A 26,264-nucleotide genomic window follows, 5' to 3' on the forward strand; every position below is an offset into this window, starting at 1 on the left:
TCCAGTGCAGAACCTACTATTTTAAGCTATTTCTGAAACACTCAGATTTTGCACCTGCGGACGACATAACCCATAGACCTAAAGAAATGTTACAAGAACAGGAAATTTTGAGCTGCATTGAGCAGACTATGGTTGCTGACGCCAAGGTCATCAAGCAAGCCGAACAGCAGCTATTTGAGTTCCAAAAACAACCTGGTTTCACCTCCTTTTTGCTGAATATCGTGTCCGATGAGAATTTTGCATTAAACGTTCGTCTATCTTCTGCTATCTACTTGAAGAATAAGATTCACAGATCATGGGATACTAAGAGAGAAGACGGCATTAAACCTGACGAGAAGCTTTCTATAAAGGAAAACTTGATTCAGACTTTAGTCAAGAACTGTGAAAATAATCACATTAGACCCGTCTTGACTGAAACTATAAATGGGATTCTTGTTGGTCAAGAAGACTGGGATCTGGCACCTATTATTAAAAATCTGTTATCGAGTGGGGATGCATTATACATCTACCCTGGGTTATTGCTTTTATTTCAGGTTTGTAAAGCTCATAGATGGGATATGGTTGGATCAAGAGAGTATATAGACTCCGTTATCGAAGAACTTTTCCCCGTTGTGGAAGGGATAGCCTCTACTTTTTGTAGTCAAACAGATTACAGATCTAACGAAATATTATACTTGATTTTGAAATCATTCAAATATGCCTGTTTGAATAACTTACCGCAATACTTCAGTCAACCTGAAAGAATTATGTCATGGGTGCAATTACATTTGTATTTGTGTTCCAAACCATTCCCGGCAGAAGTAATGGAACTAGATCCCGCAGACAGGTCCCTAGACAAGAGAGTCAAAGTCAACAAATGGGGGTTCGGTAATTTGAACAGATTCCTGCAGAGGTACAACAAAGTCACAAAGGCAATTACCAAGGAATTCGTTGACTACATCTTTGACACAATTGTTCCTACGATCCTTCGAGAATATTTCAAAGACATTGAAGCTTGGGGTAACAATTCCTTATGGTTATCAGATTCTTCATTATACTTCTTGATTTCATTTTTGGAAAAATGTGTTACAATTGATCAGCTTTACCCTTTGATCGAGCCTCACTTACAAATTATTTTTGAAAACGTTATCTTCCCATGTTTGTGTGCTAATGAACAATCCATCGAATTATTAGAAGATGACCAAGAAGAATATACCAGACGTTATTTCGATATTAACAGAGAAGGCTCTACACCAGATGCTGCTTCAGCAGATTTCATATTCCTAATTGGTTCTAAACGCCCTGAGAAGTTGAATAGTATCCTACCGTTTATCAATGACGTTTTCACCAGATTCAGTGCCAATAATGACGATTTGACCATGGCCTTCAAAGAAGAGGGTGCTTTGAGAGCATTGTCTAACTTGTTTTCGTTTATTGACGAACCTACTATTTTGGAAAATATTTTTAACCACTTCATTATCCCATTGTTATCCCAGGATAAATACATGTTTTTAGTCGCGAGAAGTTTGGAAACTATAGCACTATACTCAGAGGAATTCAAAGACATGAGCGTCTTGTCTCAATTGTTTGAACTAACATATACTAATTTCCTAAACAGTAATGTCTTACCAGTTCAAATTGAAGCTGCGGACGCTATTAAGTGTTTGATTGTATCTAATCCCCAAATTCACCCAGCCGTCTCTGCACATGTTCCGGGAATGATGGAAAAGTTACTGAAATTGTCCAAAATCTTTGAAATCGATATCTTATCTGAAGTCATGGAGGCATTGGTGGAAAGATTTTCTGATGAACTGTCTCCATTTGCTAAGGATTTAGCATCCAATTTAGTAGAACAATTTCTACGTATTGCCCAAGCTTTGGTCGAAAACTCATCAGAGACATACAGCGCAAGCGATCAAGAACAAGAAATTCAGGCTAGTGGGCTATTACAAACAATGACTACTATGGTCATGTCGATGAACAAGGTTTCACTAATCGAACCTTTGGCACCTGTGGTTAAATTTGTTGTCCTTCATGCACAAATTTCTTTTATTACTGAAGCCGTCGATTTACTAGACGCCTTGACAATTTCATCTCACTTACTTTATAACCAAATCTCACCTTCAATATGGGAATTGATGCACGACATATTGGATTCTTTCCAAACTTACGCTATGGACTACTTTGAAGCATACAGTATATTCTTCGAAACCATTGTTATGACGGGTTTCCCACAAGATCAAACTTATGTACAACCTTTGTTGGAAATTTTATCCGTTAAAATGGAAAGTGAAGTTGATTACGATATTGAACATGTTATGCAAATCTTAATGTATTTTGCATTATCTATGAGAGATATCCCACTATTCAGTAAAGCTATCAAAGTATCCACCAACGATGAGCTTGGATTGGATTCTAAATGCATTGTTAAATTGGGTCTGGCCAATTTGTTTGCCAAACCAATAGAAACCTTACAAATCATGGAAACCGAAGGGTTCACGATAAATTTTTTCAGCAACTGGTTTAACGAGAACTTTTACAGTGTCTTCACTATTAAATTACAGGTCTTGGTAATTTTGACCCTTTTGAAGTTACCTGAAATTCCAAATAGCGTCAGCCCGCTCTTAAGTAATTTGACAAACAAGTTGGTTGACCTGACACTATCATTACCTAAGGCCATAAGAAATCGTGATGCTGTCACCGAGGGCAAGTCCTTGGAAGGCGATTTGACTCCAGAGGAGGAAGAAGAATACTTCATTGAATGTGATGACGATATGAAGGAGACCGTATTGGACCAAATCAATGTTTTCCAGGAAGTACATGCATTTTTTAAGAATCTACAAAATGAGGACGCCAGTAAATATGAAAAAACTATAAACTACCTGGACGAATCTAAGAGAGACTCGCTGGAGGTAATCTTAGAGTTTGTTTCTCAGAACTAAGAAAAAATACTTCAGTATAGTTTTTTGAAGTAAGGATATTAGTTTATACTCTAATATACAAATATAAAAGTTGATTTTTTTTTTATTTTGAATTTTTTCTTCATTACATACATGCATGCGCGCTAAACTTTTTCTCGTGGCGTCTATTCTCTCTCGTACATGGTATCATCTGTTTAAACGTTTTCATTTCATGAAGAATCCTCCGATTTGACCGGATCCGACACGCTATTCTGATGTAGTCTCGACCTCGATTGTCTAAACAACTCCTCTTGTTGTCGTAGCAACTCCTCTTCCGAAAGACCCGACTTCTTGAATTTCGAGTCCCTAGTCTCTTTAACCTTTTGGGAGCCCTTGAAGTTCAGCAGAATCTCCTCTAAAAACGGTATAAACTCATCATATTCCAGTTCTTCCAGGGCCTTGATCACGTGCTCGGGCGCTATTGTTTTCTTGGCCTCGTTATCCGCCATTTCGGAAGCCATCGAGGACAGAATCATAATAAACTCTATCCCGGAATTAATGATTATTTCTCTCGCGTCCTTGGTGAACATCAAGTCTTGGTCCAGTATTTCAGATATCATCTTTTGTACGGTCGCTAAGGGCAATAATTCGTCTCCATGTTAGTAAAACAGCATCGCAATACGCCACAATTCGGTTTTGCAAAAGCAAATTAAACGCACATACCCTTGGGAAGCGACACGTTATCGGAGTCCCCAGCCATCAATTACTCAATTACGCTATTGTATCAGTGAACCCACTATGAGCCTTCTTGCCTATAGTATACTGGTAACTTTGTACGACGGAAAACGGCAACGGCCGGAAGGCGAAAAGCGCGGCCAAATGCGCTGCTGTTTATATAGGAGAGAGAGAAGGGCAGCCAGGTGGGTGCTTTGAAGTGGTGGAAGTACTGTGCGTGTTGGGACATAGTAAGGGATAAGAGAGTGGGAATCCATTCGAAAATGACAGTCGCGCTTACTTACTAGCAGTGGCGCAGCTCGGATATGCTGTATATCCGGAAGTATTGCCCTTGTAGTAGTCTCTTCCTGGTCCACTTGAACGTTCCCCTTAGTTTTCTGGCGTCACTTACCACGGGGATGAGCTTCTTGAAAAAAAAATTTTATTTTTTTTTTTCTTTTTCCATCGTCTTTTCGCAGGTGAAGCGATGAGGTGAAAAATTTAGCAGTTTTGGATATATGTATGGAAATATGTTTGTAGGATAGCTAGAGTACTGATTGGTTTGGCAGGCAAGTAGAAAAGACTCGGCGTTGTAAAAATTCATTATCGATGGACTCCCCTATTGTACATTCCGCTTACGACCCGTCCGGTCAATATCTGTGCTATGTCACTGTAGCTTTGGATAAGCAACGTGTTGGTGTGCAGCCCACTCAAAGAGCTACTTCCTCCGGAATCGACACTGTATGGAACGAAAACTTCCTGTATTTGGACGACTCTAAATTGAAAGTTACGTGCTTGAAGTGGGTGACTTTGGCCTCTTCAGACACTGTGGCTATTATACTGGGTATGAATAACGGTGAAATCTGGCTGTATTCCGTATTGGCGAACGAGGTCACTTATAAATTCACTACGGGAAATTCGTATGAGATTAAAGATCTAGATTTGATGGGCGACCAGCTGTGGTGCATTGACTCCAACGACATGTTTTACCAGTTCGATCTTTTACAATTCAAATTATTACAGCATTTTAAAATAAACGACTGTGTCCAATTGAGTAGATTGGCCATTGTTCCCGCAGCCAATTCAGCTACGCAACTCTTGGTGGCATCTCATTCCATTTCCTTGATTGATATCAAAGAGAAAAAAGTGGTAACGACATTCCCAGGTCATGTATCCCCAGTTTCCATATTGAGGAATATAACCAGTGATTATTTCATATCTGGTGCAGAAAACGACAGATTTTTGAATGTATACGACATCCACTCTGGTATGACCAAATGTGTTCTGGTGGCTGAAGCAGATATCAGAGAAGTATCCCATTCTGGTCAAGCAGACTCTATTGTAGTCACCACTGAAGATGGTAATCTAGAGATCTTTGTCGATCCATTAATTTCAAATTCAACAAAGAAAAGAGGTAACAAGTCTAAGAAATCTACCAAGAAGGTCCAGATCGCTAGTAAAGATAGCAAAAAGGTTCCGATTTATAATGCCTTCATAAATAAAGACCTATTGAACGTTTCGTGGTTACAAAACGCTACAATGCCATTTTTCAAAAACTTGCAATGGAAAGAGCTGCCTAATGAATACACCGTTGAGATAACTTTAGGTTTGAATATCAAAAATAAATCCGCCGACCGTGATTTACATGGCAAAGATCTCGCTGCAGCCACAAACTATGTGGAAGGTAATGCAAGAGTCACTTCAGGTGATAACTTTAAGCACGTTAATGATGCTATTAAGAGTTGGGAAAGAGAAATGACGTCTTTGGAACAAGACCAACCCAAATCCCCAGGGACAAACGAACTACTAACCGAATCTTTTGGTGATAAGCTGGAATCGGGMACCATTGCAAGGCTCAACGGGAAAAAGAACAACTCGAAAACTTCCAATCTCAAGACCGCGACTACAACAGGTACAGTCACGGTCATCCTGTCACAAGCATTACAGTCAAACGATCATTCGCTCTTGGAGACCGTACTCAATAACCGTGACGAAAGAGTCATTAGGGATACGATTTTTCGACTACAACCAGCCCTGGCTGTCATTCTATTGGAAAGGTTAGCCGAGAGAATTGCAAGACAAACTCACCGTCAAGGACCACTGAATGTTTGGGTCAAATGGTGTTTGATCATACACGGTGGCTATTTGGTTTCCATTCCAAACCTTATGTCTACTCTGTCTTCGTTGCATTCCACATTGAAAAGGCGTTCCGATTTGTTACCAAGACTGCTAGCACTGGATGCCAGACTGGATTGCACTGTAAATAAATTCAAGAGTTTGAGTTACGAAACGAGCGATGTCTACTCGTCAGAAACAGTTGTTGATGACGATGAAAGTGACGTTGAATACAATGAAGAACTCGACGATGCCGGCCTTATAGARGATGGCGAAGAATCTTATGGAAGTGAAGACGAAGAAAGTGATAGCGACGATAACGAAGAGGAGAAACACGTCTCTCCAAAACAAGATGGACGCTTAGAAGAAGAGCAGGTTGACCACGAAGAAGAGGAAGCCGGTTATAGTGATGTTGAAATGGAATAGAGGATGTCATGCATAACAATGCATTCACGCATAAAATAGAAAAGTAATATCTAAGCACATATATATACATATTTATATAAATTTATCACGCAATGTAAAACAAAACAAGATATACAAGAACATAGCCACACAATGGATATACATAAATATGTCAAACCCTCGCATGTACATGGGCCTCTTGAACAGGGTCCAAATATCCGCCTAGTAGAAACGGCAATTCCGTCGGCTCCCAGCAAGCCAAACCATCAGAAATCGAGCAAATCCATCTTTACGTCACGGCTGATGGAATCTGTGAAAACCGCTTGGCTATGTAAAAGCCATTACATGTGTTTTTTCCGAGTCACATCTTTTTTAAGAACTAGAAAATAAATTAAAATTAATTACAATTAATTTATTTTACTGATTTGACTTCTTTTCTTTTTTTTCGCGTTAATCTGGAAAAAAAAACTTTTTCTTCCTTGCACTCGTCCCGAATCGGGTAGCGATGAGCTGGATTACAATTTTCTATTTAAACTTGTTCGATAAGCTCAATTTAGCTTATGTCTTTTCGCCTTTTGCAGATTTGTCCTGCTAGTCGTTACACTATTTTTGATCTGGGTGGAGTAGCACGATGTAGTCCCTTGTAATCTATCTTACTTTTTTATATTACCGCTCTTCTTTATTTTAAGCGTTCCGTTTCAATAATGTCTGCAAACGATAAACAATACATTTCGTACAATAACGTACATCAATTATGTCAAGTTTCCGCTGAAAAAATCAAGAACTTCAAACCGGATTTGATCATCGCAATCGGCGGTGGTGGTTTCATCCCTGCAAGAATTTTACGTACTTTCCTTAAGGAACCCGGTGTACCAACCATCAGAATCTTTGCTATTATTTTATCTTTGTACGAAGATTTGAACAGTGTAGGCGCTGAAGTGGAAGAGGTTGGTGTCAAAGTTAGCAGAACCCAATGGATCGATTACGAACAATGTAAATTGGACCTAGTTGGTAAAAACGTTCTTATCGTCGATGAAGTCGATGACACTCGTACTACCCTTCATTACGCTCTAAGTGAATTGGAAAAGGATGCTGCTGAACAGGCAAAGGCCAAAGGTATCGATGTTGAAAAGTCCCCAGAAATGAAAACTAGTTTCGGAATCTTTGTTCTACACGATAAATTAAAGCCAAAGAAGGCAGACCTACCTGCTGACATGTTGAATGACGAGAACCGTTACTTCGCAGCCAAGACCGTTCCAGACAAATGGTATGCCTACCCATGGGAAGCCACTGATATCGTTTTCCATACCAGAATGGCTATTGAACAAAATAATGACATCTTCATTCCTGAGCAAGAACACCAATAATGATAAAAACGTATCCTTCAGTAACCTAAATAACAAAACATGTACAATAGATACTTTCCCGAATAGATAACCCATATATCTGTGATAGTGTATATATAATTAATAATTCTCTTGAAATTTATTTCCCTGTCACCTAGACAGCCACCTCTCGGCCGAGTATTATTTGCTTTTGTTCTCCACGTGTAGTGGCCTGTTTGACACATACATTGCTTTCTCCACAGGTAATAAAGATCCCATAAGATTCTTGATATTAAAGAGACAACGAGTTTCTCTCTTTATTGGAAATAATAGGAGGGCTGTTCAGGCAAGCATAACAGTAAACAAAAACAAAAAAATGACTATTACTAAAATACCCATATGGTTAGACTGTGATCCTGGTCACGACGATGCTATGGCCATTCTGCTGGGTTGTTTTCACCCAGCTTTTGAGCTTCTAGGTATTAGCACATGTTTTGGTAATGCACCACCTGAAAATACAGATTATAATGCTCGCTCTCTTTTAACTGCCATGGGCAAAGCCCATGCCATCCCAGTTTACAAAGGCGCACAGAGGCCTTGGAGAAGAGAGCCTCATTATGCTCCTGACATTCACGGTATATCAGGTTTAGACGGCACCTCGTTATTGCCTAAACCAACTTTTGAAGCCAGAACTGATAAAACATATATTGAAGCCATCGAAGAAGCAGTATTGGCCAACGATGGAGAAATATCATTTGTTTCTACCGGTGCGCTAACTTCATTAGCTACGGTTCTAAGAGACAAACCCCACTTAAAAAAGTCTATCAAATACATCAGTATTATGGGTGGTGGACTTTATGGTCTAGGGAATTGTAATCCAAATCTTTCTGCTGAATTTAACGTGTGGATTGATCCCGACGCAGCTAATGCCATATTCCATGACCCCGAAGTAAAGAACAAATGTATAGTGGTACCTCTAAATTTAACCCACAAAGCCATCGCTACCCATGAGGTCAATGAAGAAATCTTCAACGAAGGGGACAACTCCAATTTGCGAAGATTGTTTTTCGAACTCTTTCAATTTTTCGCTCACACTTACAAGGACACGCAAGGTTTTGAATTAGGCCCACCTGTCCATGATCCAGTGGCCTTGATGCCACTCTTGGAATTTTATAAGTGGGATCCATCATCTTTAATCAGATTTGATTACAAGAGAATGGATATATCTTGTATTGACGATATACTCAATGAAGACTCGGGAAAAATCATTATCGAAAAAGAGTATCCAAGCGATGGTAATTTCGGTACAATCATCGGTCTAGATTTGAACATTCAATACTTTTGGGACCAGATTTTCACGGCATTAAATAAAGCAGACAAAATGTCAACAATTGAATAAGAAATTATTTACTGTCACGGGTAGCTCTAACTTTTATGACCCACTGTCAGTCAAACAGAGATTCCCTCCACCTTAATTAAATAAAAAGCCTTCTAAAAAGTCACGAATATGTATGTAATGGTATATATGTAATTCTAAAAATTGTTTTCATTTTTTTAGTTTGGTGCTCTCTCTTTAAATTTTAACTTTAAATTGAAAGGACACAGCGGTCCTGCAGGAGTTAGTTTTTCTTCCCATTCAGGATCAAGAGTCCATTCTAGCTGTCTTAACATTTCAGCTAGAGTGATTCTCATTTCTGTTAGTGCTAGTTTTTCTCCCAAACATGCCCTTCGACCACCGTGAAATCCGGTCACAGTGCACCTATTCTTGGCAAGTCTCCAGTTTTTTCTTATAGTTTCGATATCTGAGCCCCACCGATCTGGTTTGAAATCATTTGCTGTTGGACCCCAATTTTTGGGATCATGTGATGTTCCAAAATTGTTATATCCAACGTATACATCCTTAGGTATCACAATGTCGGCTCCTAGCACACATACTTTTGAAGTGCATCTATTAATAATCGTGCTCAAAGGAGGATATAGCCTGACTGCCTCAAAAAGAAATGCATTCAATAAAGGTAAGTCCGCTAAGGCTTTCGAATCAGTGACACTTTCTACTTCTTGCCTGAGACTGTTCTGCCATTCGTTTGAATACTTAGCCAAAAGATACAACGAAGTGTTGAAGAGCAGTTGGGGGTTTTCATGGCCAGCAACGAGGATAATGACGATGTTATCGGATAATTGTTTGTAGTCAATAATTTCATTATTATGAGCACGAATCAAATCACTGGCGGCAAAAGTTGTTTGTTCAAATTTGTAGTTATTGATCAATTGTTCTTGGACTCTTTTAACAAGGAGCTCTCTGAAGCTAGCAACGTCCCTGAATGCCTTTCTTCTCGAAGGAATGGGAAGCATATCAAGGAATGGGAAAGCTAAGAAGAATGGATGAAATATTTGCTTCTTGATATGAACTAAATGCTCATGTAAAGCATTTTTATCATTTGTTAAAGTAGCAAAATCAAATCCAAGAGCCACTTGAGAAATATTATCCAATGCCAACCTTTGGGATAAAGGTCCCATTTGAATTGAAGATTCTCCATTTTGAGCCCTCTTCTTGATTAAATTGCAGAAAATCTTCGCATTTTTGGAGAAGGGTGCATCATCGAAATGCTGCAGCCCATTAGTTACTGCATTTCTATAGTCCTTCCAAACTTTTCCGTGTGCACTAATGACGTTGTCGCCCGTATAGGCAGCGAGAGCGCTGTATGGAATCTTTTTTTGGTTACCACTTTTAGCAAAAATGTCTTCATCCTTAAATATTTGTGCTAAATACTCGGAACGAGAAACGAGAATATTCCAGCGTGAACCAAAAAATATTTTAACGGCCCCATACTTTTCCATTGCTTCCCTGATATAAAGATCATACAGCTCTGTTTGATCCATCGGAAATATGACGGGTAAAAACACCACGTAGAACGGAATGGTAGGTATATTTCTAGGAAATTTTAAAGGAGGAACAACCACCACGAAGGCGATGTAGGAAATTATGATTAATAAAATAAATCCTATGAGTTTCAAAATGGACATTTTTTAATAATGTACTATATTCTCTTTTTATGTCTCAATCACACTCCACTCTAGACCGGAAGCAGGAAAATTAGTAAAGAGAAAGCAAATCGAAAGGGAAGCAGGTACAATATTAGTGCTGCCTAATATAGAATTTGAAATTGAATTCTTTGTTCTTTTCTTTTGCGTCGTGAACGGGCAAATTTTAAGGGGAATGATAGGAACTGCCAGTTATCAAATATAACCGATGTTTATTATTCGGTTGCCCATCATCGAAAGAAAACCACGAGCAAAAATTACGTCAAAGCAACAAAGAGGAGAAAATACTTAATAGGTATTCTTGATATGGCAAGAAATGCAGGTACCTTTGGTAATAGGGTTGTCCGACGGGAAATTATTGATGTTTACCTTTTCTTCGCGATGCGCGTCTGGCCATAAATAAAGGGTTCAAATGCCAAGAAATTTAATAATATTGAAAAAAAAACACCTTTAGTGCCTTATGACATTAGCTCGAAAGTAATTACATTAAGGGTTATGTAACATCGGTGGAGAGTGATCCCAAAGAGGAATTGTTAAGGGGTAAAGTGCGGAGTCTGTTTTCTTCTGGTGAAGTCATTGGACTTTGTACGATGCTTTTTGAGCAATTTAATTGAACAAGGCGAGTCAGGGACCCCTCACAAATAAGGGAATGTAACAAAGACTGCTTGCTTTATCCAGTTCCTGGTTTACTGTAATGTACATCATTCAAGCCCAGCCCCTCACAGTTTTCTGTACAATTCTTAATTTCCTGTGCCAGCTGGCTTTTGTCATAAGCCTACGAAAAGTGCTTCATCTTCCAGATAATCATGAAAAAATTTTCCTTCTTCTAAATTAAATTCTATAATGAGCATCATGTATAAATATTGAGACATGTTTCTTCATGCCTTGTGATGTTTTTTTTAAATTGATGCTCTAGTTATGTTCTGTTTATATTCCAGAACCCTTTAAGCGTCAGAGAAATATTAGCAGTAATGACATTAAACGACAAAATTCCTCAAGGCCCTGAGCAGACAGACTCACCACCTACGTCTTCTTATTCCTCTTCGCCTGAAATATTGAAAGATATTATCATTCCCCACAATGGGCCCGATTTATCCACGTATAGTAAGTTTCTAGCTCTCTATTGTAGAAGTGATAAGAACGATGACTTCTACTCTTTAGAAGAGAAACAAAACTGTAAGTTCGGAGAGCAATGGTCTACTTTCGTTGATACCATTACCGGTTTGGATTGTTCTGGCTCTGAAGTAAGCGGTAGGATAACGGAGAGAATTTTGCCATCTTCATTAGCTAACAAGTTTACTAATAATTTAGGAGTGGCAATCAAGGTTTCTGAATATACCCGCGATGATGAATGCCAAATCCGTGGTTGTGTTACTACAATTGAGAATGAGAACATGTTTAATAACTGGTTCATATATCATATTTTGGACCAATCCCGGCTATCCTTAAGTGAGCATCCAATTGTAGCCAAAGAAGTCAAATATCATGAATTATTTGCTGATTTCTTTGCAAAAAATTTAAAAAACACAATCGTTAATGACCAATGGAACTTTGGTGGTCGTGATTACTTTGTTGAACGAGCAAGATACTTCACCGATCGATATTTGAGAATTGAATGTATTTTGCCAGCTTTCCCATGCAAGTCGTCCAACGAACAAAAGGTGTATGGCTCGGTTCCTGATAAAGGTGAAGAACTTGCTTTGAAAAGACTTATCAAAGCTACAGAAGACCTTGCTGACATATATCCACCAGGTATGAAGATTTGGATTGTTAGCGATGGCCATGTGTTTTCAGACTGTATTGGGGTTGATGATGATGTCGTTACCACGTATACTACTAAATTGCACGAACTATATAAAAGAGTTGCCATTCCAGGCGTTGACGCTATTGGATTTTGTGGGTTAAATGAGTTGTTCTTTAGCGGTGCAGCTGGTGACATTTTTAATCCGGATTGGGTTTCTGATACTGAAGTGGCACATTATACTGGAACTCAAATTTGTTCAAAGTCTGATCTGTCAAGACAAATTTTGATGAAAGGCTGTGACACAGACGCAGGTCGTTTGAAAAAGCAGATTGCCATACAAGATCATCCAAGATTGCATCTGTATAGAGGCTTTTCACGGTTTATGATGGAGGACTTGTCTTTATTGACGCATTTTCAGACCTTTTCAAGAAAGAAATTTAAGAAAACTATTTCGAAAATTGCGTTTAACATGATTAAAAGAAATGACGCTTATTCGAATTTGGTAGAATTGATATTCCCACACCATTTAAGAATTTCTATTCATGCGCATACTAATAGCGGACCAAAATTCGGTATCAAAGTGATTTCCAACGATCAGTGTTCTATTGTCAGCTCATTGGAAGACCTAGAAGAACCTAAATTTGAAGATTTCTTACATATTCCAACGCCTTGGCATAATTGTGTCGTCAAGGTGGAAGATGAAAAGGAGAAATATTTTTTGACGAAATCGAAAGTCATCAAGGATGCCCTTGAGAAGGGAATGTATGACGGTGAATGGAAAGACACCCGTTTCGACATTGGAGAAGGGGGGCATTTCGTCATCAAGAAAATCTCTTAAAAGGCAGCGTCAGATTGTTTTGTCTCTCTTTTTTTCACCAAACTTTTATTTGTTCGTATTTTTTTTTCAAATTTGATTTTTATGTCTGTCTCCAAAAAATAAAAATTCAAAATTTTATTGTATTACGTTTGCTTTTAAATTCGTTAAAAACATATCGAGTATCACATCGAGTTCATTTTCCTGGTGGGAATGGATGTTTTAGTCTAAAAAAATTAATAATCAATATATAAATGATCTTCTTTTTTTTCTCTTTCCTTCATTTTCTTTATACGACTACCTTGAGTGAATATCCAAGTCAGGCTGTCAAGTACCACGTTGCTATGAAAACCTTGAGCCACACAGAAGAGGCGGTGGCCGTCCAATATCAAGGAGATAATACTGGATTTTGATTGACGTAATTAATGATACTACTAATAATACAGAGCGTATATAAAGAAAGTACTTGCAAATAATATGCACGGTTCTTTTTGGAATGAAAATGAGATGATGAGGGAGGGGTTGTTGCGAGTTGAAAGATGATTAAATAGCACCCAAGTAATCTTCTTTGATACTACCGATTGCGTGGATGGAACTAACTTGACTAATACAACCTTCAATTTTGACTCTAATTCTACTTTTTATTGTAATGACATCTTCCGAACTTTGGTACGACGGAGGATTTGAGCCTGCATTGAATGTCAAGTCTTGAGGCATCAAATGCTTGGTTACGAATACTTTCATCGGACCTACTTGTACTTCGAACCCGTGTTGAGAACATGATACTACTGTGCCGTCCACCACTTCCCCTTTGAATGGTTTGAAAACGACGGCTCTATATTTCACATTGAACTCTGCTGACCCATCGGTGGGCAATATTCTCCCACGTTGGATGTCTATGTTATCGTAGTCTAGTACACAAAGGATGTAACCGAATTTACCTGTACATGAGCCTTCAACTTCTTCTAGTAGTTTTGTCTTTAGATACTGCTTCATTCGAGGGCCAAAAAAGGACGGATGAAGCGTGATATTAAGCGAAAGGTCTTTAATGAAAAACATCGTGAGCAATTGGGTTTATCTACTGAGGAAAAAGAAAAAAGGAAAGGATGTATTTCTATTTGGGATTTTTTGATCGCTACTTGTAATGCGAAAGAAAGAACGGAGGGTAAGGAAGGGGAAGTATACGGTATTCTTGGAGGAGGAATCGGCGCGGACAAACCTGTTCGACCTGGCACTAGAGAAGTAAATGGACGAAGTGTGTTTGGACTATGTGCTGTGCCGGTTGGCTTCCTTGAAATACTTGAAAATTGCATTCATCTTTCTTGTTTTTTCCAAAAATGGCCTTGAAATTGCATGAGATCACACTGCACGAGATCACGTCACACGGAGAGCTTGGGGGTTTCTTCCCAATCAAATGCAAACGATGTTATATTACTCTTGAAACAATATGCTTATGGGTTAGCAAGCAGCGAAGCAAGCAGTGACAGAGGTACAAAAAAAGAGAACGCCAGATTACATCGAGAATGCCACGATTGACGGTTGGAGCTAAAAATGTGCTCTATCCTTTGCAAAAGACATTTGTGACAGGCAGTCGCAAGCAAGAGCAGGTAGGAATAAGGTCGCTAGCCTCAGTGGTGGATGGCACGTCGAAGAAAGTGGATGCTGCCCGCGGCGGCAAGGAAGAAGACATGAAAGTGAGCGAGAGAATCTATGAGTGGACAAGAACAGGATTGGAGCAAGGCAGGGAACATTTTAAAGTAGGTGGTACTAAGGTCTACTTACCCAAGGCCAGAATAATCCTGCTAAGACCCAACGCGAAGCACACCCCGTACCAGGCCAAGTTCATCGTCCCGAAGTCGTTCAACAAGCTGGACCTAAGGGACTACCTGTACCACATCTACGGCCTGAGAGCAATGAACATCACAACGCAGCTGCTGCACGGGAAGTTCAACCGCATGAACCTGCAGACGACCCGGTTCAGAGAGCCGCAGATCAAGAAGATGACAATCGAGATGGAGGAGCCGTTCATCTGGCCCGAGGAACCTCACGCAGGCGAGAGCCCATTCTGGGACAGCACAACGCCCGACAACCTGGAAAAGTACCGTGAGGAAAGACTCAACTGCCTCGGGTCTGACGCCAACAAGCCGGGCACCGCCTTCGGCGGGATCATAGGGCCCTACAAGCGGGTGGCCCAGCCTTTTGTGCCGCGGTTCTGGAAGAGAGAGATGGACAACAAGCGTGAGCGGTACGATGCAGAGCTCCAGCGCGCAAACAAGCTGATAGCTCTAGATCAATACGTGAACAAGGAATTGCGTTAAAAAAAGCAATAAAAAAAGAAAACACATTCCATCCGCGTCTCTCTCCCATTACCCTTCCACATGTATATATACAACAACAACAACAACAACAAACTAAATAGCATTTAGGGAAAAAGAACATCACTTTTGCAATAGACGCAAACGCAACATGTGGCTGCGGGAAAGGCACCGAGAAAACAAACAAAAGTGAGAGGTACGGAACGAAGCAAACAGATGATGCCATCAATCAATCCATTCATCATCCCTCTCCCCTGCCCTGAACGGAGATTGTTCACTGCAGAGGCTCGAGACCACGCAATTGTTCCACTTTTGTTTTTTTCAGGGTCGTTTCCGCGGAACCTACAAGCGGATCTGGGGCGCGGAGAGCGGAAGGAGGAAGCTCCGGCAGAAAGCGGGCTCGTTCCGCGGAGAGCCTTGAGCGGGCCTGCTCGGGGGCGGATCTGCAACGCACGGTGCCGGGGATAAGGCAGGGTTCGGCAGCTCAAACGATGAGAGAGGAACGGCAGCAGTTGCTGCTGCCGACGCTTTGGCAGCAAGGATCGAAAAGGGAGCTCGTGGGCCTGAAGCATATATAAGAAGCCGTCGTCGCCGGGGGGGCAGTGAGATTCACTTGTCCTGATGGGCGCATGCTAAACCGCTGCTAAACACACCGCTACTACTACTACTACTACTACTACTACCACTACTACCAGCGCTTAATAACAGCTGCACAAGTATATACACACATATAGAAGTCTATGTCATCGGATATCAAAGACGTGGAGGACCAGGCCTCGAGCACAAGCTCCGCTGCCCAGTCCATCGCGCAGCACCCGTACCGCGGCTTCGACAACGAAGCTGCTGAAAGGGTGCATGAGCTGGCAAGGACGCTTACCTCACACAGCATGCTGCACTCCGCCGCCTCCAACAACGCCGACCAAAATAGCTCCTCCAGCACTCACAACACCCGCAACGCGGACTCGCGGTCCATCTTCTCTACGGACATGATGGGCGTAAACCCGGTGTTTACCAACCCGGACACCCCGGGCTACAATGCGAAACTAGACCCGAACAGCGATCAGTTCTCCAGTACGGCCTGGGTGCAGAATATGGCCAACATATCCTCCTCGGACCCGGAGTTTTACAAGCCGTACACTCTGGGGTGTGTGTGGAAGAACCTGAGTGCCTCCGGGGACTCTGCAGATGTGTCGTACCAGTCTACGTTCGTGAACATCGTGCCGAAGCTGCTCACGAAAGCATTCAGGTTGCTGAAGCCCAGGAAGGAGGAGGCAACGTTCCAGATCTTGAAGCCCATGGACGGGTGCCTCAACCCGGGCGAGTTGCTAGTCGTTCTCGGAAGGCCCGGGTCTGGTTGTACCACACTGCTAAAGTCCATCTCTTCTAATTCGCACGGGTTTAAGATCGCGAAGGACTCCACGGTCTCTTACGACGGGCTGTCCAGTTCGGACATCAAAAAGCACTACCGTGGGGAAGTCGTGTACAATGCCGAATCGGACATCCATTTGCCCCACTTGACGGTGTACCAAACGCTGTTTACCGTGGCAAGATTGAAAACCCCGCAGAATCGTATAAAGGGCGTGGATAGAGAATCGTATGCGAATCACGTGACGGATGTTGCCATGGCAACCTACGGTCTTTCGCACACAAGAGACACCAAGGTCGGTAACGATTTGGTTAGAGGTGTTTCCGGTGGTGAAAGAAAGCGTGTGTCCATTGCCGAGGTCGCGATCTGCGGATCTCGGTTCCAGTGCTGGGATAACGCCACCAGGGGGTTGGATTCTGCTACTGCCCTGGAGTTTATCCGTGCTTTGAAAACACAGGCTGACATCGGTAAGAGTGCCGCCACCGTGGCCATCTACCAATGTTCCCAGGACTCGTACGATCTCTTTGACAAGGTTTGTGTCTTGGACGACGGGTACCAACTTTATTTTGGGTCCTCCAAGGAGGCAAAGAAATATTTCCAAGATATGGGGTACGTTTGTCCTCCAAGGCAGACGACTGCAGATTTCTTGACCTCTATTACAAGCCCTACTGAAAGAATCATCAATAAAGAATTCATCCAAAAGGGCATCAACGTGCCTCAAACGGCAAAAGATATGGCCGAATACTGGCTGCAATCAGAATCCTACAAGAAGCTGATCAAAGAAATAGACGCCGCTCTGGCCGAAAACACAGACGAAGCACGTGTCATCATCCAGGATGCCCATCGCGCCAAACAGGCAAAGAGAGCCCACCCTTCCTCTCCCTATGTGGTCAACTACGGCATGCAAGTCAAGTACTTATTGGAAAGAAATTTCTGGAGAATAAAACAGAGTATCAGTATTACTCTGTGGCAGGTCATCGGTAATTCCGTCATGGCATTCATCCTAGGTTCTATGTTTTACAAAGTTATGAAGAAAAACGACACGTCCACTTTCTATTTCCGTGGTGCTGCAATGTTTTTCGCCATCTTGTTTAATGCCTTTTCTTGTCTTTTGGAAATTTTCAGTCTTTATGAGACAAGACCCATCACCGAGAAGCATAGAACTTATTCTTTGTACCATCCGAGCGCGGACGCATTTGCGTCAGTTTTGTCCGAAATGCCCCCCAAATTGATCACTGCTGTTTGCTTCAACATCATCTTCTATTTCCTGGTTGATTTCAAGAGAAATGGAGGTGTGTTCTTCTTTTATTTTTTGATCAATATTCTGTCCACGTTCACTTTGTCTCATCTGTTTAGATGTGTTGGTTCATTGACCAAGACCTTGCAAGAGGCCATGGTGCCCGCTTCGATGTTATTGTTGGCCCTTGCCATGTACACGGGGTTTGCCATCCCCAGAACCAAGATTCTGGGTTGGTCCATTTGGATCTGGTATATAAACCCGTTGGCCTACTTGTTTGAGTCCCTGATGATCAATGAATTTCATGACCGTAAGTTCCCCTGTGCTCAGTATATCCCTGCCGGTCCCGGTTACCAAGACGTTACAGGTACTCAACACGTTTGTTCTGCTGTTGGTGCTTATCCAGGTAATGATTATGTTTTGGGTGATGATTTCTTGAAGGAAAGTTACGACTATGAACATAAACACAAATGGCGTGGGTTTGGTATTGGTATGGCTTACGTTATTTTCTTCTTCTTCGTTTATTTATTCCTTTGTGAGTACAATGAAGGTGCTAAGCAAAAGGGTGAAATGGTGGTGTTTTTAAAGTCGAAGATCTCGCAAATGAAAAAAGAAGGCAAATTACAAAAAGGCCACCAGAACCCTAAGGATGTTGAAAATAGTGCAGGAAGCTCTCCGGATTCTGCTACCACAGAAAAAAAACTATTAGATGATAGTTCTGAGGGTTCCGAAACTTCTTCAGATAATGCCGGATTGGGTCTTTCCAAATCAGAAGCAATTTTCCACTGGCGTGATTTGTGCTATGTTGTCCCTGTGAAGGGCGGCGAAAGACGTATTTTGAACAACGTTGATGGCTGGGTGAAACCAGGTACTTTGACTGCCCTAATGGGTGCTTCAGGTGCAGGTAAAACAACTTTATTAGATTGTTTGGCCGAAAGAGTCACTATGGGTGTCATAACAGGTAACATCTTCGTCGATGGTCGTTTGCGTGATGAATCGTTCCCAAGATCGATTGGTTATTGTCAACAGCAGGATTTACATTTGAAAACAGCTACAGTAAGAGAGTCTCTAAAATTTTCCGCTTACTTGCGTCAACCTTCCTCGGTATCCATTGAAGAGAAAGACAAATACGTGGAAGAAGTTATTAAGATTTTGGAAATGGAAAAATATTCAGACGCTGTCGTTGGTGTTGCAGGTGAAGGTCTAAATGTTGAACAAAGAAAAAGATTGACTATTGGTGTTGAATTAGCTGCCAGACCTAAATTACTGGTGTTCTTAGATGAACCAACATCAGGCCTTGATTCCCAAACTGCTTGGGATACTTGTCAATTAATGAGAAAATTGGCCACTCATGGTCAAGCTATTTTGTGTACCATCCATCAACCCTCTGCTATCTTAATGCAACAGTTTGACAGATTACTATTCTTGCAAAAGGGTGGTCAGACTGTTTATTTTGGCGATTTAGGGGACGGCTGTAAAACTATGATTGATTACTTTGAAAGCCATGGTGCTCATAAATGTCCACCTGAGGCAAACCCTGCTGAATGGATGTTAGAAATTGTTGGTGCGGCCCCCGGTACTCATGCCACTCAAGATTACAATGAAGTATGGAGAAATTCAGACGAATACAAGGCTATCCAAGACGAATTGGACTGGATGGAAAAGAACTTACCAGGAAAATCAAAAGAACCGACCGCTGAAGAACATAAGCCTTATGCGGCACCATTAGGTTATCAATTCAAAATGGTTACCATTCGTCTATTTCAACAATACTGGAGATCACCTGATTATCTATGGTCCAAATTCACCCTGACTATTTTCAATCAAGTCTTCATTGGGTTTACTTTTTTCAAGTCTGATAGAAGTTTACAGGGGTTGCAAAATCAAATGTTATCAACATTCATGTACACCGTTATTTTCAATCCTATCCTACAACAATATCTGCCATCTTTTGTTCAGCAAAGAGACTTGTATGAAGCGAGAGAACGTCCATCAAGAACTTTTTCGTGGGTCGCGTTCTTCGTATCCCAAATCATTGTTGAAATTCCATGGAATATTTTAGCAGGTACACTTGCCTATTGTATTTACTATTACGCGGTTGGATTTTATTCGAATGCTTCAACCGCTGGCCAACTTCACGAGAGAGGTGCCTTGTTTTGGTTGTTTTCTATTGCCTTTTACGTGTACATTGGTTCTATGGGTTTGTTAGTGATTTCCTTCAATGAAGTTGCTGAAACAGCAGCTCATATGGGGTCTCTTATGTTCACAATGGCATTGTCGTTCTGTGGTGTTATGGCTACTCCTAGTGCTATGCCAAGATTTTGGATCTTTATGTATAGAGTGTCTCCGCTGACCTATCTGATCGATGCATTATTAGCCATTGGTGTGGCTAATGTTGACGTTAAATGTTCCAAATATGAAATGGTTAAATTTACTCCACCATCCGGAAGCACCTGTGGCGAATATATGGCTGGATATATCAAAATGGCTGGAACAGGTTATTTGGGCGACCCGTCTGCAACAGATCAATGTAGTTTCTGTTCCGTATCTACCACTAACGTTTTCTTAGCTTCCGTCAGCTCTCATTATTATAGAAGATGGAGAAATTATGGTATTTTTATTTGTTACATTGTTTTCGATTATGCCGCCGCAACATTTTTATACTGGTTAGCAAGAGTCCCTAAGAATAGCGGTAAAATTACTGAGAAGCCTAGCAAAAAATGAAACACTTTTCATTTCCATTTTTAGTACTCTTCACTTTTTTCCAGTTTCGGAAAACCACTTAATTTTTTATATAATTTAGATATTACATTTACTTAATTTCCTCTGATAGGTTTTTTTTTTCTTTCACTCAATAGACAATAGGCCACCTTTCTTTGGGCCCAAAGCCGAGAAGCACTCAGTGTAAACATTGCCTCGCTTTCTTTCAAAAAGTTTCAACTAATCTAAGCTTTCCTTAGTTATATCGAATGTTTTTGGTCTATATTTTATATTGTTAATGTTATATCTTGAAGTTAAATGACGGACAAAACCACTCTTTCGGAATCGAATTGAATGATCCCGTCCTGGTTGTTGGACTTAGAAATGCAAACGCCGAACTCGTACTGGCCTTTTTCGATCGGAATGATTTCCAAATTGACCACTGAAGCCTTAGTTGTAGTGATTGACCTGGTTAACGAACCATTATACAGAATTCTTCTGTTTGATCTTGGTAATAGCTTTGATGTCTTTCTATCAAAAATCACGACGTCCAAAAAGTTTATAGCGGAATTTTGTTTTCTTCTACATGTGCTAGTTGGATCAGCCAATATCTTTAAGTTGGTTCTTTCACCAACTTTAACTTCTGGATTATCAATCAATAGTTGTACTCCGAAAAACAATTTCCCAGTGTATATCGTGGACACCATCTTATGGTCCAACTTTTCTATGAATTTATTAAAATCTACCGAGCCTGTTACAGATTGATCTGTAGTTAGTTTCCAATTACATTTGAGCCTTGAAATAATGTGTTCACGGCACCAAAATTTCTGTCTCATTTCTATAGTCTGTTCCTCGTTCATTCCACTCTGAATGAATTGTCTCCCTTGATATATCCTCGGTATTGGCATAGTTTCAAAACTATGCTTTTTGTAATCAATTTTTCTTATAGGAACAATAATTCTTGAGGTATGGTTGGCTTCTACGTGATACTCATTACTGGTGAAATCCTCGAATTGAACATTCAATTTAATACCGTCTATCCAGGAATTCCTGAAGTCTAATAATAGCAATATAAAATCTCTAGGTTGGAGGTCAGTGTTATTGTGTGTTTGGTTCATTATGCACGTAATCCAATCCACATTTTCAACCTCTGAACTAAAGAACTCATTCAATGGGATAATGTCCATACTTGGTACCTCAATAGTTCTTCTTAATGTTACCTCATAGGGTATTGATAGCTTTTTCAAATAAATACAGGATTTGTCAGCAGCATTTACGCCATATTCAATCAACAGGTCAAATCCAGTAAAATTAAACGGTACAGCTGTAGTATCTAACTCTAAGTCAAAAGTAATAGTTTCATTTGGTTTAATAACCTTCGGCGTTTTAACAATTCGTATGCAAGATTTAGACAGCCAATCCAGCTGTTTTTCCATAATATATAAATCATCAGGTGGCATCTTTTTCCAATAATCAGACTTCAATAGTTGTTCAATATTATTTATTGGTATGATTCTGATATGATTTATTTCACAGCTCAGTGATTTGTTTCTCACCGTTACATGGAAACCAGTTTTCGTACCATCCAACATCATCCAAGAATTCTTTGTCATCTTAGAAGTACTCAGCAACTCTAGTTGTGGTTGTTCTGGTAGGATTTTAATCCTCACCTTACTGTATATGCATCTATTGTTCTCAACATCTTCTTCGGAATGGTTTGATTTTTTGGAGCTTTTTATAATATTGAACTGTTGAGAAGGTAGTTGTAAAACAGATATCTTTAATGACGTTACTTCATATATTCTTTGGTATGTTGGTTTTTTTATCATCAAAGGCAGCGTTATTAATCTCATTGTTTCGGCTTTGACGCTATATGGTCCCGAATAGGTCATTGCCTTTTCGTCGATTTCACAAAATTCCGATATCTCTTTATCGAGTTGAATACTGTCGATTGTAATATCAAATTTGAAAGGATTTTGTACTCTGCAAGTAAATTCTGCTTTATCACCAACTAGAAATACCAAAACAGGATATTTGTCATTGTCATTCAAAATGGATGAAGTTGCTTGAACTTGCTTAAATGGATTGAAAACTTCCTGTGGATCAATATCCTGTGAATTTTGCTTGTCTTTCAAATTTTTTAGGCTACTTATGTCCGATTCCAATGGAATTTCATTACAAATAGGGCCATTCTCCAGTATTCTGTTTAAAACAATTTCCCTCAAGAGAAAAGGATCCCAGTAACGTGTAATAGACTCGTTCATAATCGAAGGCTCGATATAGTCCTTTAAAAGTGTTTCTTGTTCAGGGCGGCTTAATAAATGCGTATATCTGGTAACCAGTATGGAGGTAAATTTGGCGACATACTCGAAATCATCAATCTTTCGCGAAACTTTGATGCAGAGTTGTAAAATTTTTTTTTGTAAAATCAACCAAGTGAATTGAGATGCGTCATTTACATTGTTTTCAGGTCGTCTTTCGTCAATACTGAATAGTTCAACAATCTTATCGAGTAACGACCTGTAGTCAGAGTGCCAAGCGATTTTATTCGTAGTCGCCAAAAGGGCCACCATTAATAACCGCAATACAAACAGCTGCTTTCTTTCATATCCTAAGATACGATAGACTTCAGCCATTGTTGCGTAGATATTTACTTGCGCTTCAACTTGCATTTCCTTCAATTGTAATTCAAAAAGCTTATTTGTGTAAAAATAGATTTCAAATCTTGGAAATATCGAATTCCTAGGAATATCTAACACAGCTACGCTATGCTTTTTAACAATGGAATCCAAAACGTCTTTCGAAAATTCAGAACTTTTATAGCACGAGGTCATAAAGGTCAAAGTCTTTAGCAAGGACTCACAATAAACCACCTGCGGAGCATACTCACTATTATGCATTAAGCTTAAATCGAAGTAGTAGAAGACCTTATCGGAGATGGATTTAATCAATAACGGGAGGTTGACGTTCTCAACATCGATATTAAGTGTTGGAGCAGACAAAGAAATCATTGAATTTCTAGGAGATTGCATAGCAGCTATCGATATGCTGTTTCTTGGTGTGCTTGTTGCAGTTGTTGTAGTGGCGGATGTCTTGGTATTAGAGTCTACGGGAGAGACACTTGTTGAACCAGCTTCAGTGTTGAGCTTTTCCACAGGGCAGATCAGGTTTACAATTTGTGGAATCTGATATGTCATATCGAGGTAAGACAGAAGTAAAAAGCAAATGGAAATACCATCGAGAGCAGAACCCAGCCACAGGTAGTCGCGTACTTTGTACAAAGTTGTAATCGCTTCAGTAAAGCTGTTAAGCGCATCGATGTATCGTCCCGCTATCAATTGGAAATTCCCCAATATTTTCAGTTGTCGGCCTAGTGACTTCTGTTGGGCTCTATTTTCAGAACTGGAAAGCGTGGTAGCTAGCTTCAAAGAAGCGGATCTCTTTAGACTGTTGGTGGTCATTTCGAAAGAAGATAATCTTTTGGAAGCAGTAGCAGCTGCGTTTGTCTTCGATGAACTAGAGACGGACGATTGCACCGCCCCCATGGATGCGGTGGACAGCGAAGATGTGTAGCTATTCTGTCTTATCAGCGTTGTTTTCAGTACCGAGTTCCCCGCGATCGCACCCGGTGATCTCAAAGTGACATGCTTGTATGAAGAGTAATAGTTGTTCAAAGCGATCAGAAAGTTTCTTGCTATGTCGCACATAATCGTCTCTAAACTTTTTTTCATATCCGGTGTGGATGTGAATGCATTTTCGATAGCATCTATGCCTTGTATAAACTCTGTAGTGAGCGAAGCCGAAGTGTATATTAAATTTGGTGAAATCAAAGTTGGGTATTTTTCCTTCATAAAGTTCAAATTGGTAGAAGGGTCACTGGAATCGTTCACTAGGCCAATGATGACAAACGTTTTTCTAAATGGCTCGAAATCATAGAGAAACAGTTCCAAGGCATTGTCATGATCTATGGTTAAGAACTCGAAAAATAGCCGACCGTGTGGAAACCCTTGCGGTGTGAAAATCGGACTGTCAATGGGAGTCACGTCGGATAAGTGAATTTCGCTGAATTCGGACAGGCTTTGAACCGCATCATTGAACTCGTTTCGCTTCCAGTGGCCAACCGGTATTACCAAAGTTCGAATTTTAGACGGGCCAACATAACTTGGGAAATGCTTGAGAATGTTCATGGTTTTTTTCTCCCCTATAAAAGACTATGCAACGCACCTCAACCAGCTCTATATAAGACAGTTTGAATGCCCGGATCAATTCTATTTCTGTGACAACACTTAATCGTCTACGTATACATATGTGTATATATAAATATATATACATATTTACACACTAATTCGAAACCTTTAAGATCTTTGTCACAATTCATGTATCATGATTTACGACGCGAGAAGTTTCGCGCCCTACTCAAAGAATGCTATACGTAAGGAGGGCTACGTAAAACGTATACAGTCTGCTCTACTCTCACTTGCGGAGCTGCTGCAAGACCTTCTGAGTAGCGTCCACGATGGCGACGTGCTCAGCAGCATGCACCCTCTGCTCATACTGCTCCAGCGTCTCCTTGCCCGGGGTGATTTCGAGCTGTTTCACCACCAATGGCTCGCCCTTGTCGACCTCCTCGATAACGTAGTGTACCATGCATCCGGCCATCAAGGGCTTGTTTTCATCTTGGCATTTCTGCCACGCCATCTCGATGGCGTGCGTGGTGCCGTCGAAACAGCCCGGTAGAGCTGGATGCAGATTCAATATCGGCACGGATTGTAGTTGGCTCAGAAAGGTGGACCCGAGAATCAACAGCCAGCCTGCACAAATGATTACATCGGGCTTGTCCTCAAGGACCAACCGCGCAAGATCGTTCTCAAACCGAGTTCTCGCATTGGCTCTTGCAGCTTTGTCCTCCTTCGGGATGGCTTTCGTGTATGGATACAGCGAGTGGACCCTAGTGGGGATGCCATTGTCTGCCGCCCTCGTCAACCCGTATGCATTCTTACTGGAAGATATGACAGAGACAATGTGGGCATCGTCGTCCAATTGGCCTTGCTTCTGGGCATCGATTAGGGCCTGCAAGTTGGAACCGGAGCCCGATATCAAAACGACAATCCTGGCCATGCTTCTGAGAGTTAGTACTGTGTGTTGTGTCTATCCTGTGCTTGCTGCAGATCACACCGCCGAACCGTATGGCCGCCACATCTACCCAGCTATTTAAAAGTATCGTTCTCTTTGCTGAAGACTCTTTATATCTTTCCTCTTGCTGCAATAAAAGACCGAGTCAGAGTCACTAGTTACGAGTCACCTGTTCGAATCCTCACGGACGCCATTTTCAGGCAAAGCTTCTATTAAAAATATTTTGATGAAACACTAGAACTACAACGTCAACGTTGACTGCCAAACGGGAGCCGTCTGTTCTTTAAGTTGGTGCTTCCTTCTTAGTGTGAGCCAGCATCTCTTATAGTAAACGGCGCCTGTCACGGCTTGGCTGCCTAGTGGCATGTTACACCCAGTCACCGCACCAGAGGCAGCCTGAAAAGTGTATCATCTTGAACATGGACACGAAATAGTGAGGTGATTGAATTTATGCATCCGGCTAAGAAGACCCAAG

The 26,264-nt window shown here is 40.9% G+C and overlaps 11 protein-coding genes across 11 annotated transcripts; 6 read left to right on the forward strand and 5 right to left on the reverse strand.

Annotated features, from left to right (window-relative positions):
* Positions 1–86: 86 nt before the first annotated feature.
* SXM1 (Sxm1p) lies at positions 87–2,921 on the forward strand (the record flags this gene model as incomplete). Its single annotated transcript, XM_018363802.1, has 1 exon — positions 87–2,921. The coding sequence occupies one exon, from the start codon at positions 87–89 to the stop codon at positions 2,919–2,921; it is 2,835 nt and encodes a 944-aa protein (XP_018223931.1).
* Positions 2,922–3,109: 188 nt separating this feature from the next.
* NCB2 (negative cofactor 2 transcription regulator complex subunit NCB2) lies at positions 3,110–3,499 on the reverse strand (the record flags this gene model as incomplete). The annotated part of the gene is made up of 1 exon (XM_018363803.1): positions 3,110–3,499. One exon carries the CDS (start codon positions 3,497–3,499, stop codon positions 3,110–3,112), a length of 390 nt encoding a protein of 129 aa, XP_018223932.1.
* Positions 3,500–4,202: 703 nt separating this feature from the next.
* UTP5 (Utp5p) lies at positions 4,203–6,134 on the forward strand (the record flags this gene model as incomplete). The annotated part of the gene is made up of 1 exon (XM_018363804.1): positions 4,203–6,134. One exon carries the CDS (start codon positions 4,203–4,205, stop codon positions 6,132–6,134), a length of 1,932 nt encoding a protein of 643 aa, XP_018223933.1.
* Positions 6,135–6,817: 683 nt separating this feature from the next.
* Positions 6,818–7,480, forward strand: HPT1 (hypoxanthine phosphoribosyltransferase; the record flags this gene model as incomplete). The annotated part of the gene is made up of 1 exon (XM_018363805.1): positions 6,818–7,480. The coding sequence occupies one exon, from the start codon at positions 6,818–6,820 to the stop codon at positions 7,478–7,480; it is 663 nt and encodes a 220-aa protein (XP_018223934.1).
* Positions 7,481–7,814: 334 nt separating this feature from the next.
* On the forward strand, positions 7,815–8,837 carry URH1 (trifunctional uridine nucleosidase/nicotinamide riboside hydrolase/nicotinic acid riboside hydrolase; the record flags this gene model as incomplete). The annotated part of the gene is made up of 1 exon (XM_018363806.1): positions 7,815–8,837. The coding sequence occupies one exon, from the start codon at positions 7,815–7,817 to the stop codon at positions 8,835–8,837; it is 1,023 nt and encodes a 340-aa protein (XP_018223935.1).
* Positions 8,838–8,992: 155 nt separating this feature from the next.
* On the reverse strand, positions 8,993–10,462 carry DIT2 (putative cytochrome P450; the record flags this gene model as incomplete). The annotated part of the gene is made up of 1 exon (XM_018363807.1): positions 8,993–10,462. The coding sequence occupies one exon, from the start codon at positions 10,460–10,462 to the stop codon at positions 8,993–8,995; it is 1,470 nt and encodes a 489-aa protein (XP_018223936.1).
* A 989-nt stretch (positions 10,463–11,451) lies between these two features.
* Positions 11,452–13,062, forward strand: DIT1 (Dit1p; the record flags this gene model as incomplete). Its single annotated transcript, XM_018363808.1, has 1 exon — positions 11,452–13,062. One exon carries the CDS (start codon positions 11,452–11,454, stop codon positions 13,060–13,062), a length of 1,611 nt encoding a protein of 536 aa, XP_018223937.1.
* A 519-nt stretch (positions 13,063–13,581) lies between these two features.
* Positions 13,582–14,097, reverse strand: RPB7 (DNA-directed RNA polymerase II subunit RPB7; the record flags this gene model as incomplete). The annotated part of the gene is made up of 1 exon (XM_018363809.1): positions 13,582–14,097. The coding sequence occupies one exon, from the start codon at positions 14,095–14,097 to the stop codon at positions 13,582–13,584; it is 516 nt and encodes a 171-aa protein (XP_018223938.1).
* A 464-nt stretch (positions 14,098–14,561) lies between these two features.
* MRP20 (mitochondrial 54S ribosomal protein uL23m) lies at positions 14,562–15,356 on the forward strand (the record flags this gene model as incomplete). Its single annotated transcript, XM_018363810.1, has 1 exon — positions 14,562–15,356. The coding sequence occupies one exon, from the start codon at positions 14,562–14,564 to the stop codon at positions 15,354–15,356; it is 795 nt and encodes a 264-aa protein (XP_018223939.1).
* A 104-nt stretch (positions 15,357–15,460) lies between these two features.
* Positions 15,461–15,925, reverse strand: DI49_0581 (uncharacterized protein; the record flags this gene model as incomplete). The annotated part of the gene is made up of 1 exon (XM_018363811.1): positions 15,461–15,925. One exon carries the CDS (start codon positions 15,923–15,925, stop codon positions 15,461–15,463), a length of 465 nt encoding a protein of 154 aa, XP_018223940.1.
* A 5,045-nt stretch (positions 15,926–20,970) lies between these two features.
* On the reverse strand, positions 20,971–24,843 carry TRS120 (TRAPPII-specific subunit TRS120; the record flags this gene model as incomplete). Its single annotated transcript, XM_018363812.1, has 1 exon — positions 20,971–24,843. The coding sequence occupies one exon, from the start codon at positions 24,841–24,843 to the stop codon at positions 20,971–20,973; it is 3,873 nt and encodes a 1,290-aa protein (XP_018223941.1).
* Between the last annotated feature and the right edge of the window lie 1,421 nt (positions 24,844–26,264).

The sequence above is a fragment of the Saccharomyces eubayanus genome, chromosome II, assembly GCF_001298625.1.
Source record: "Saccharomyces eubayanus strain FM1318 chromosome II, whole genome shotgun sequence".
In the NCBI taxonomy this organism is placed as follows: Eukaryota; Fungi; Ascomycota; class Saccharomycetes; order Saccharomycetales; family Saccharomycetaceae; genus Saccharomyces; species Saccharomyces eubayanus.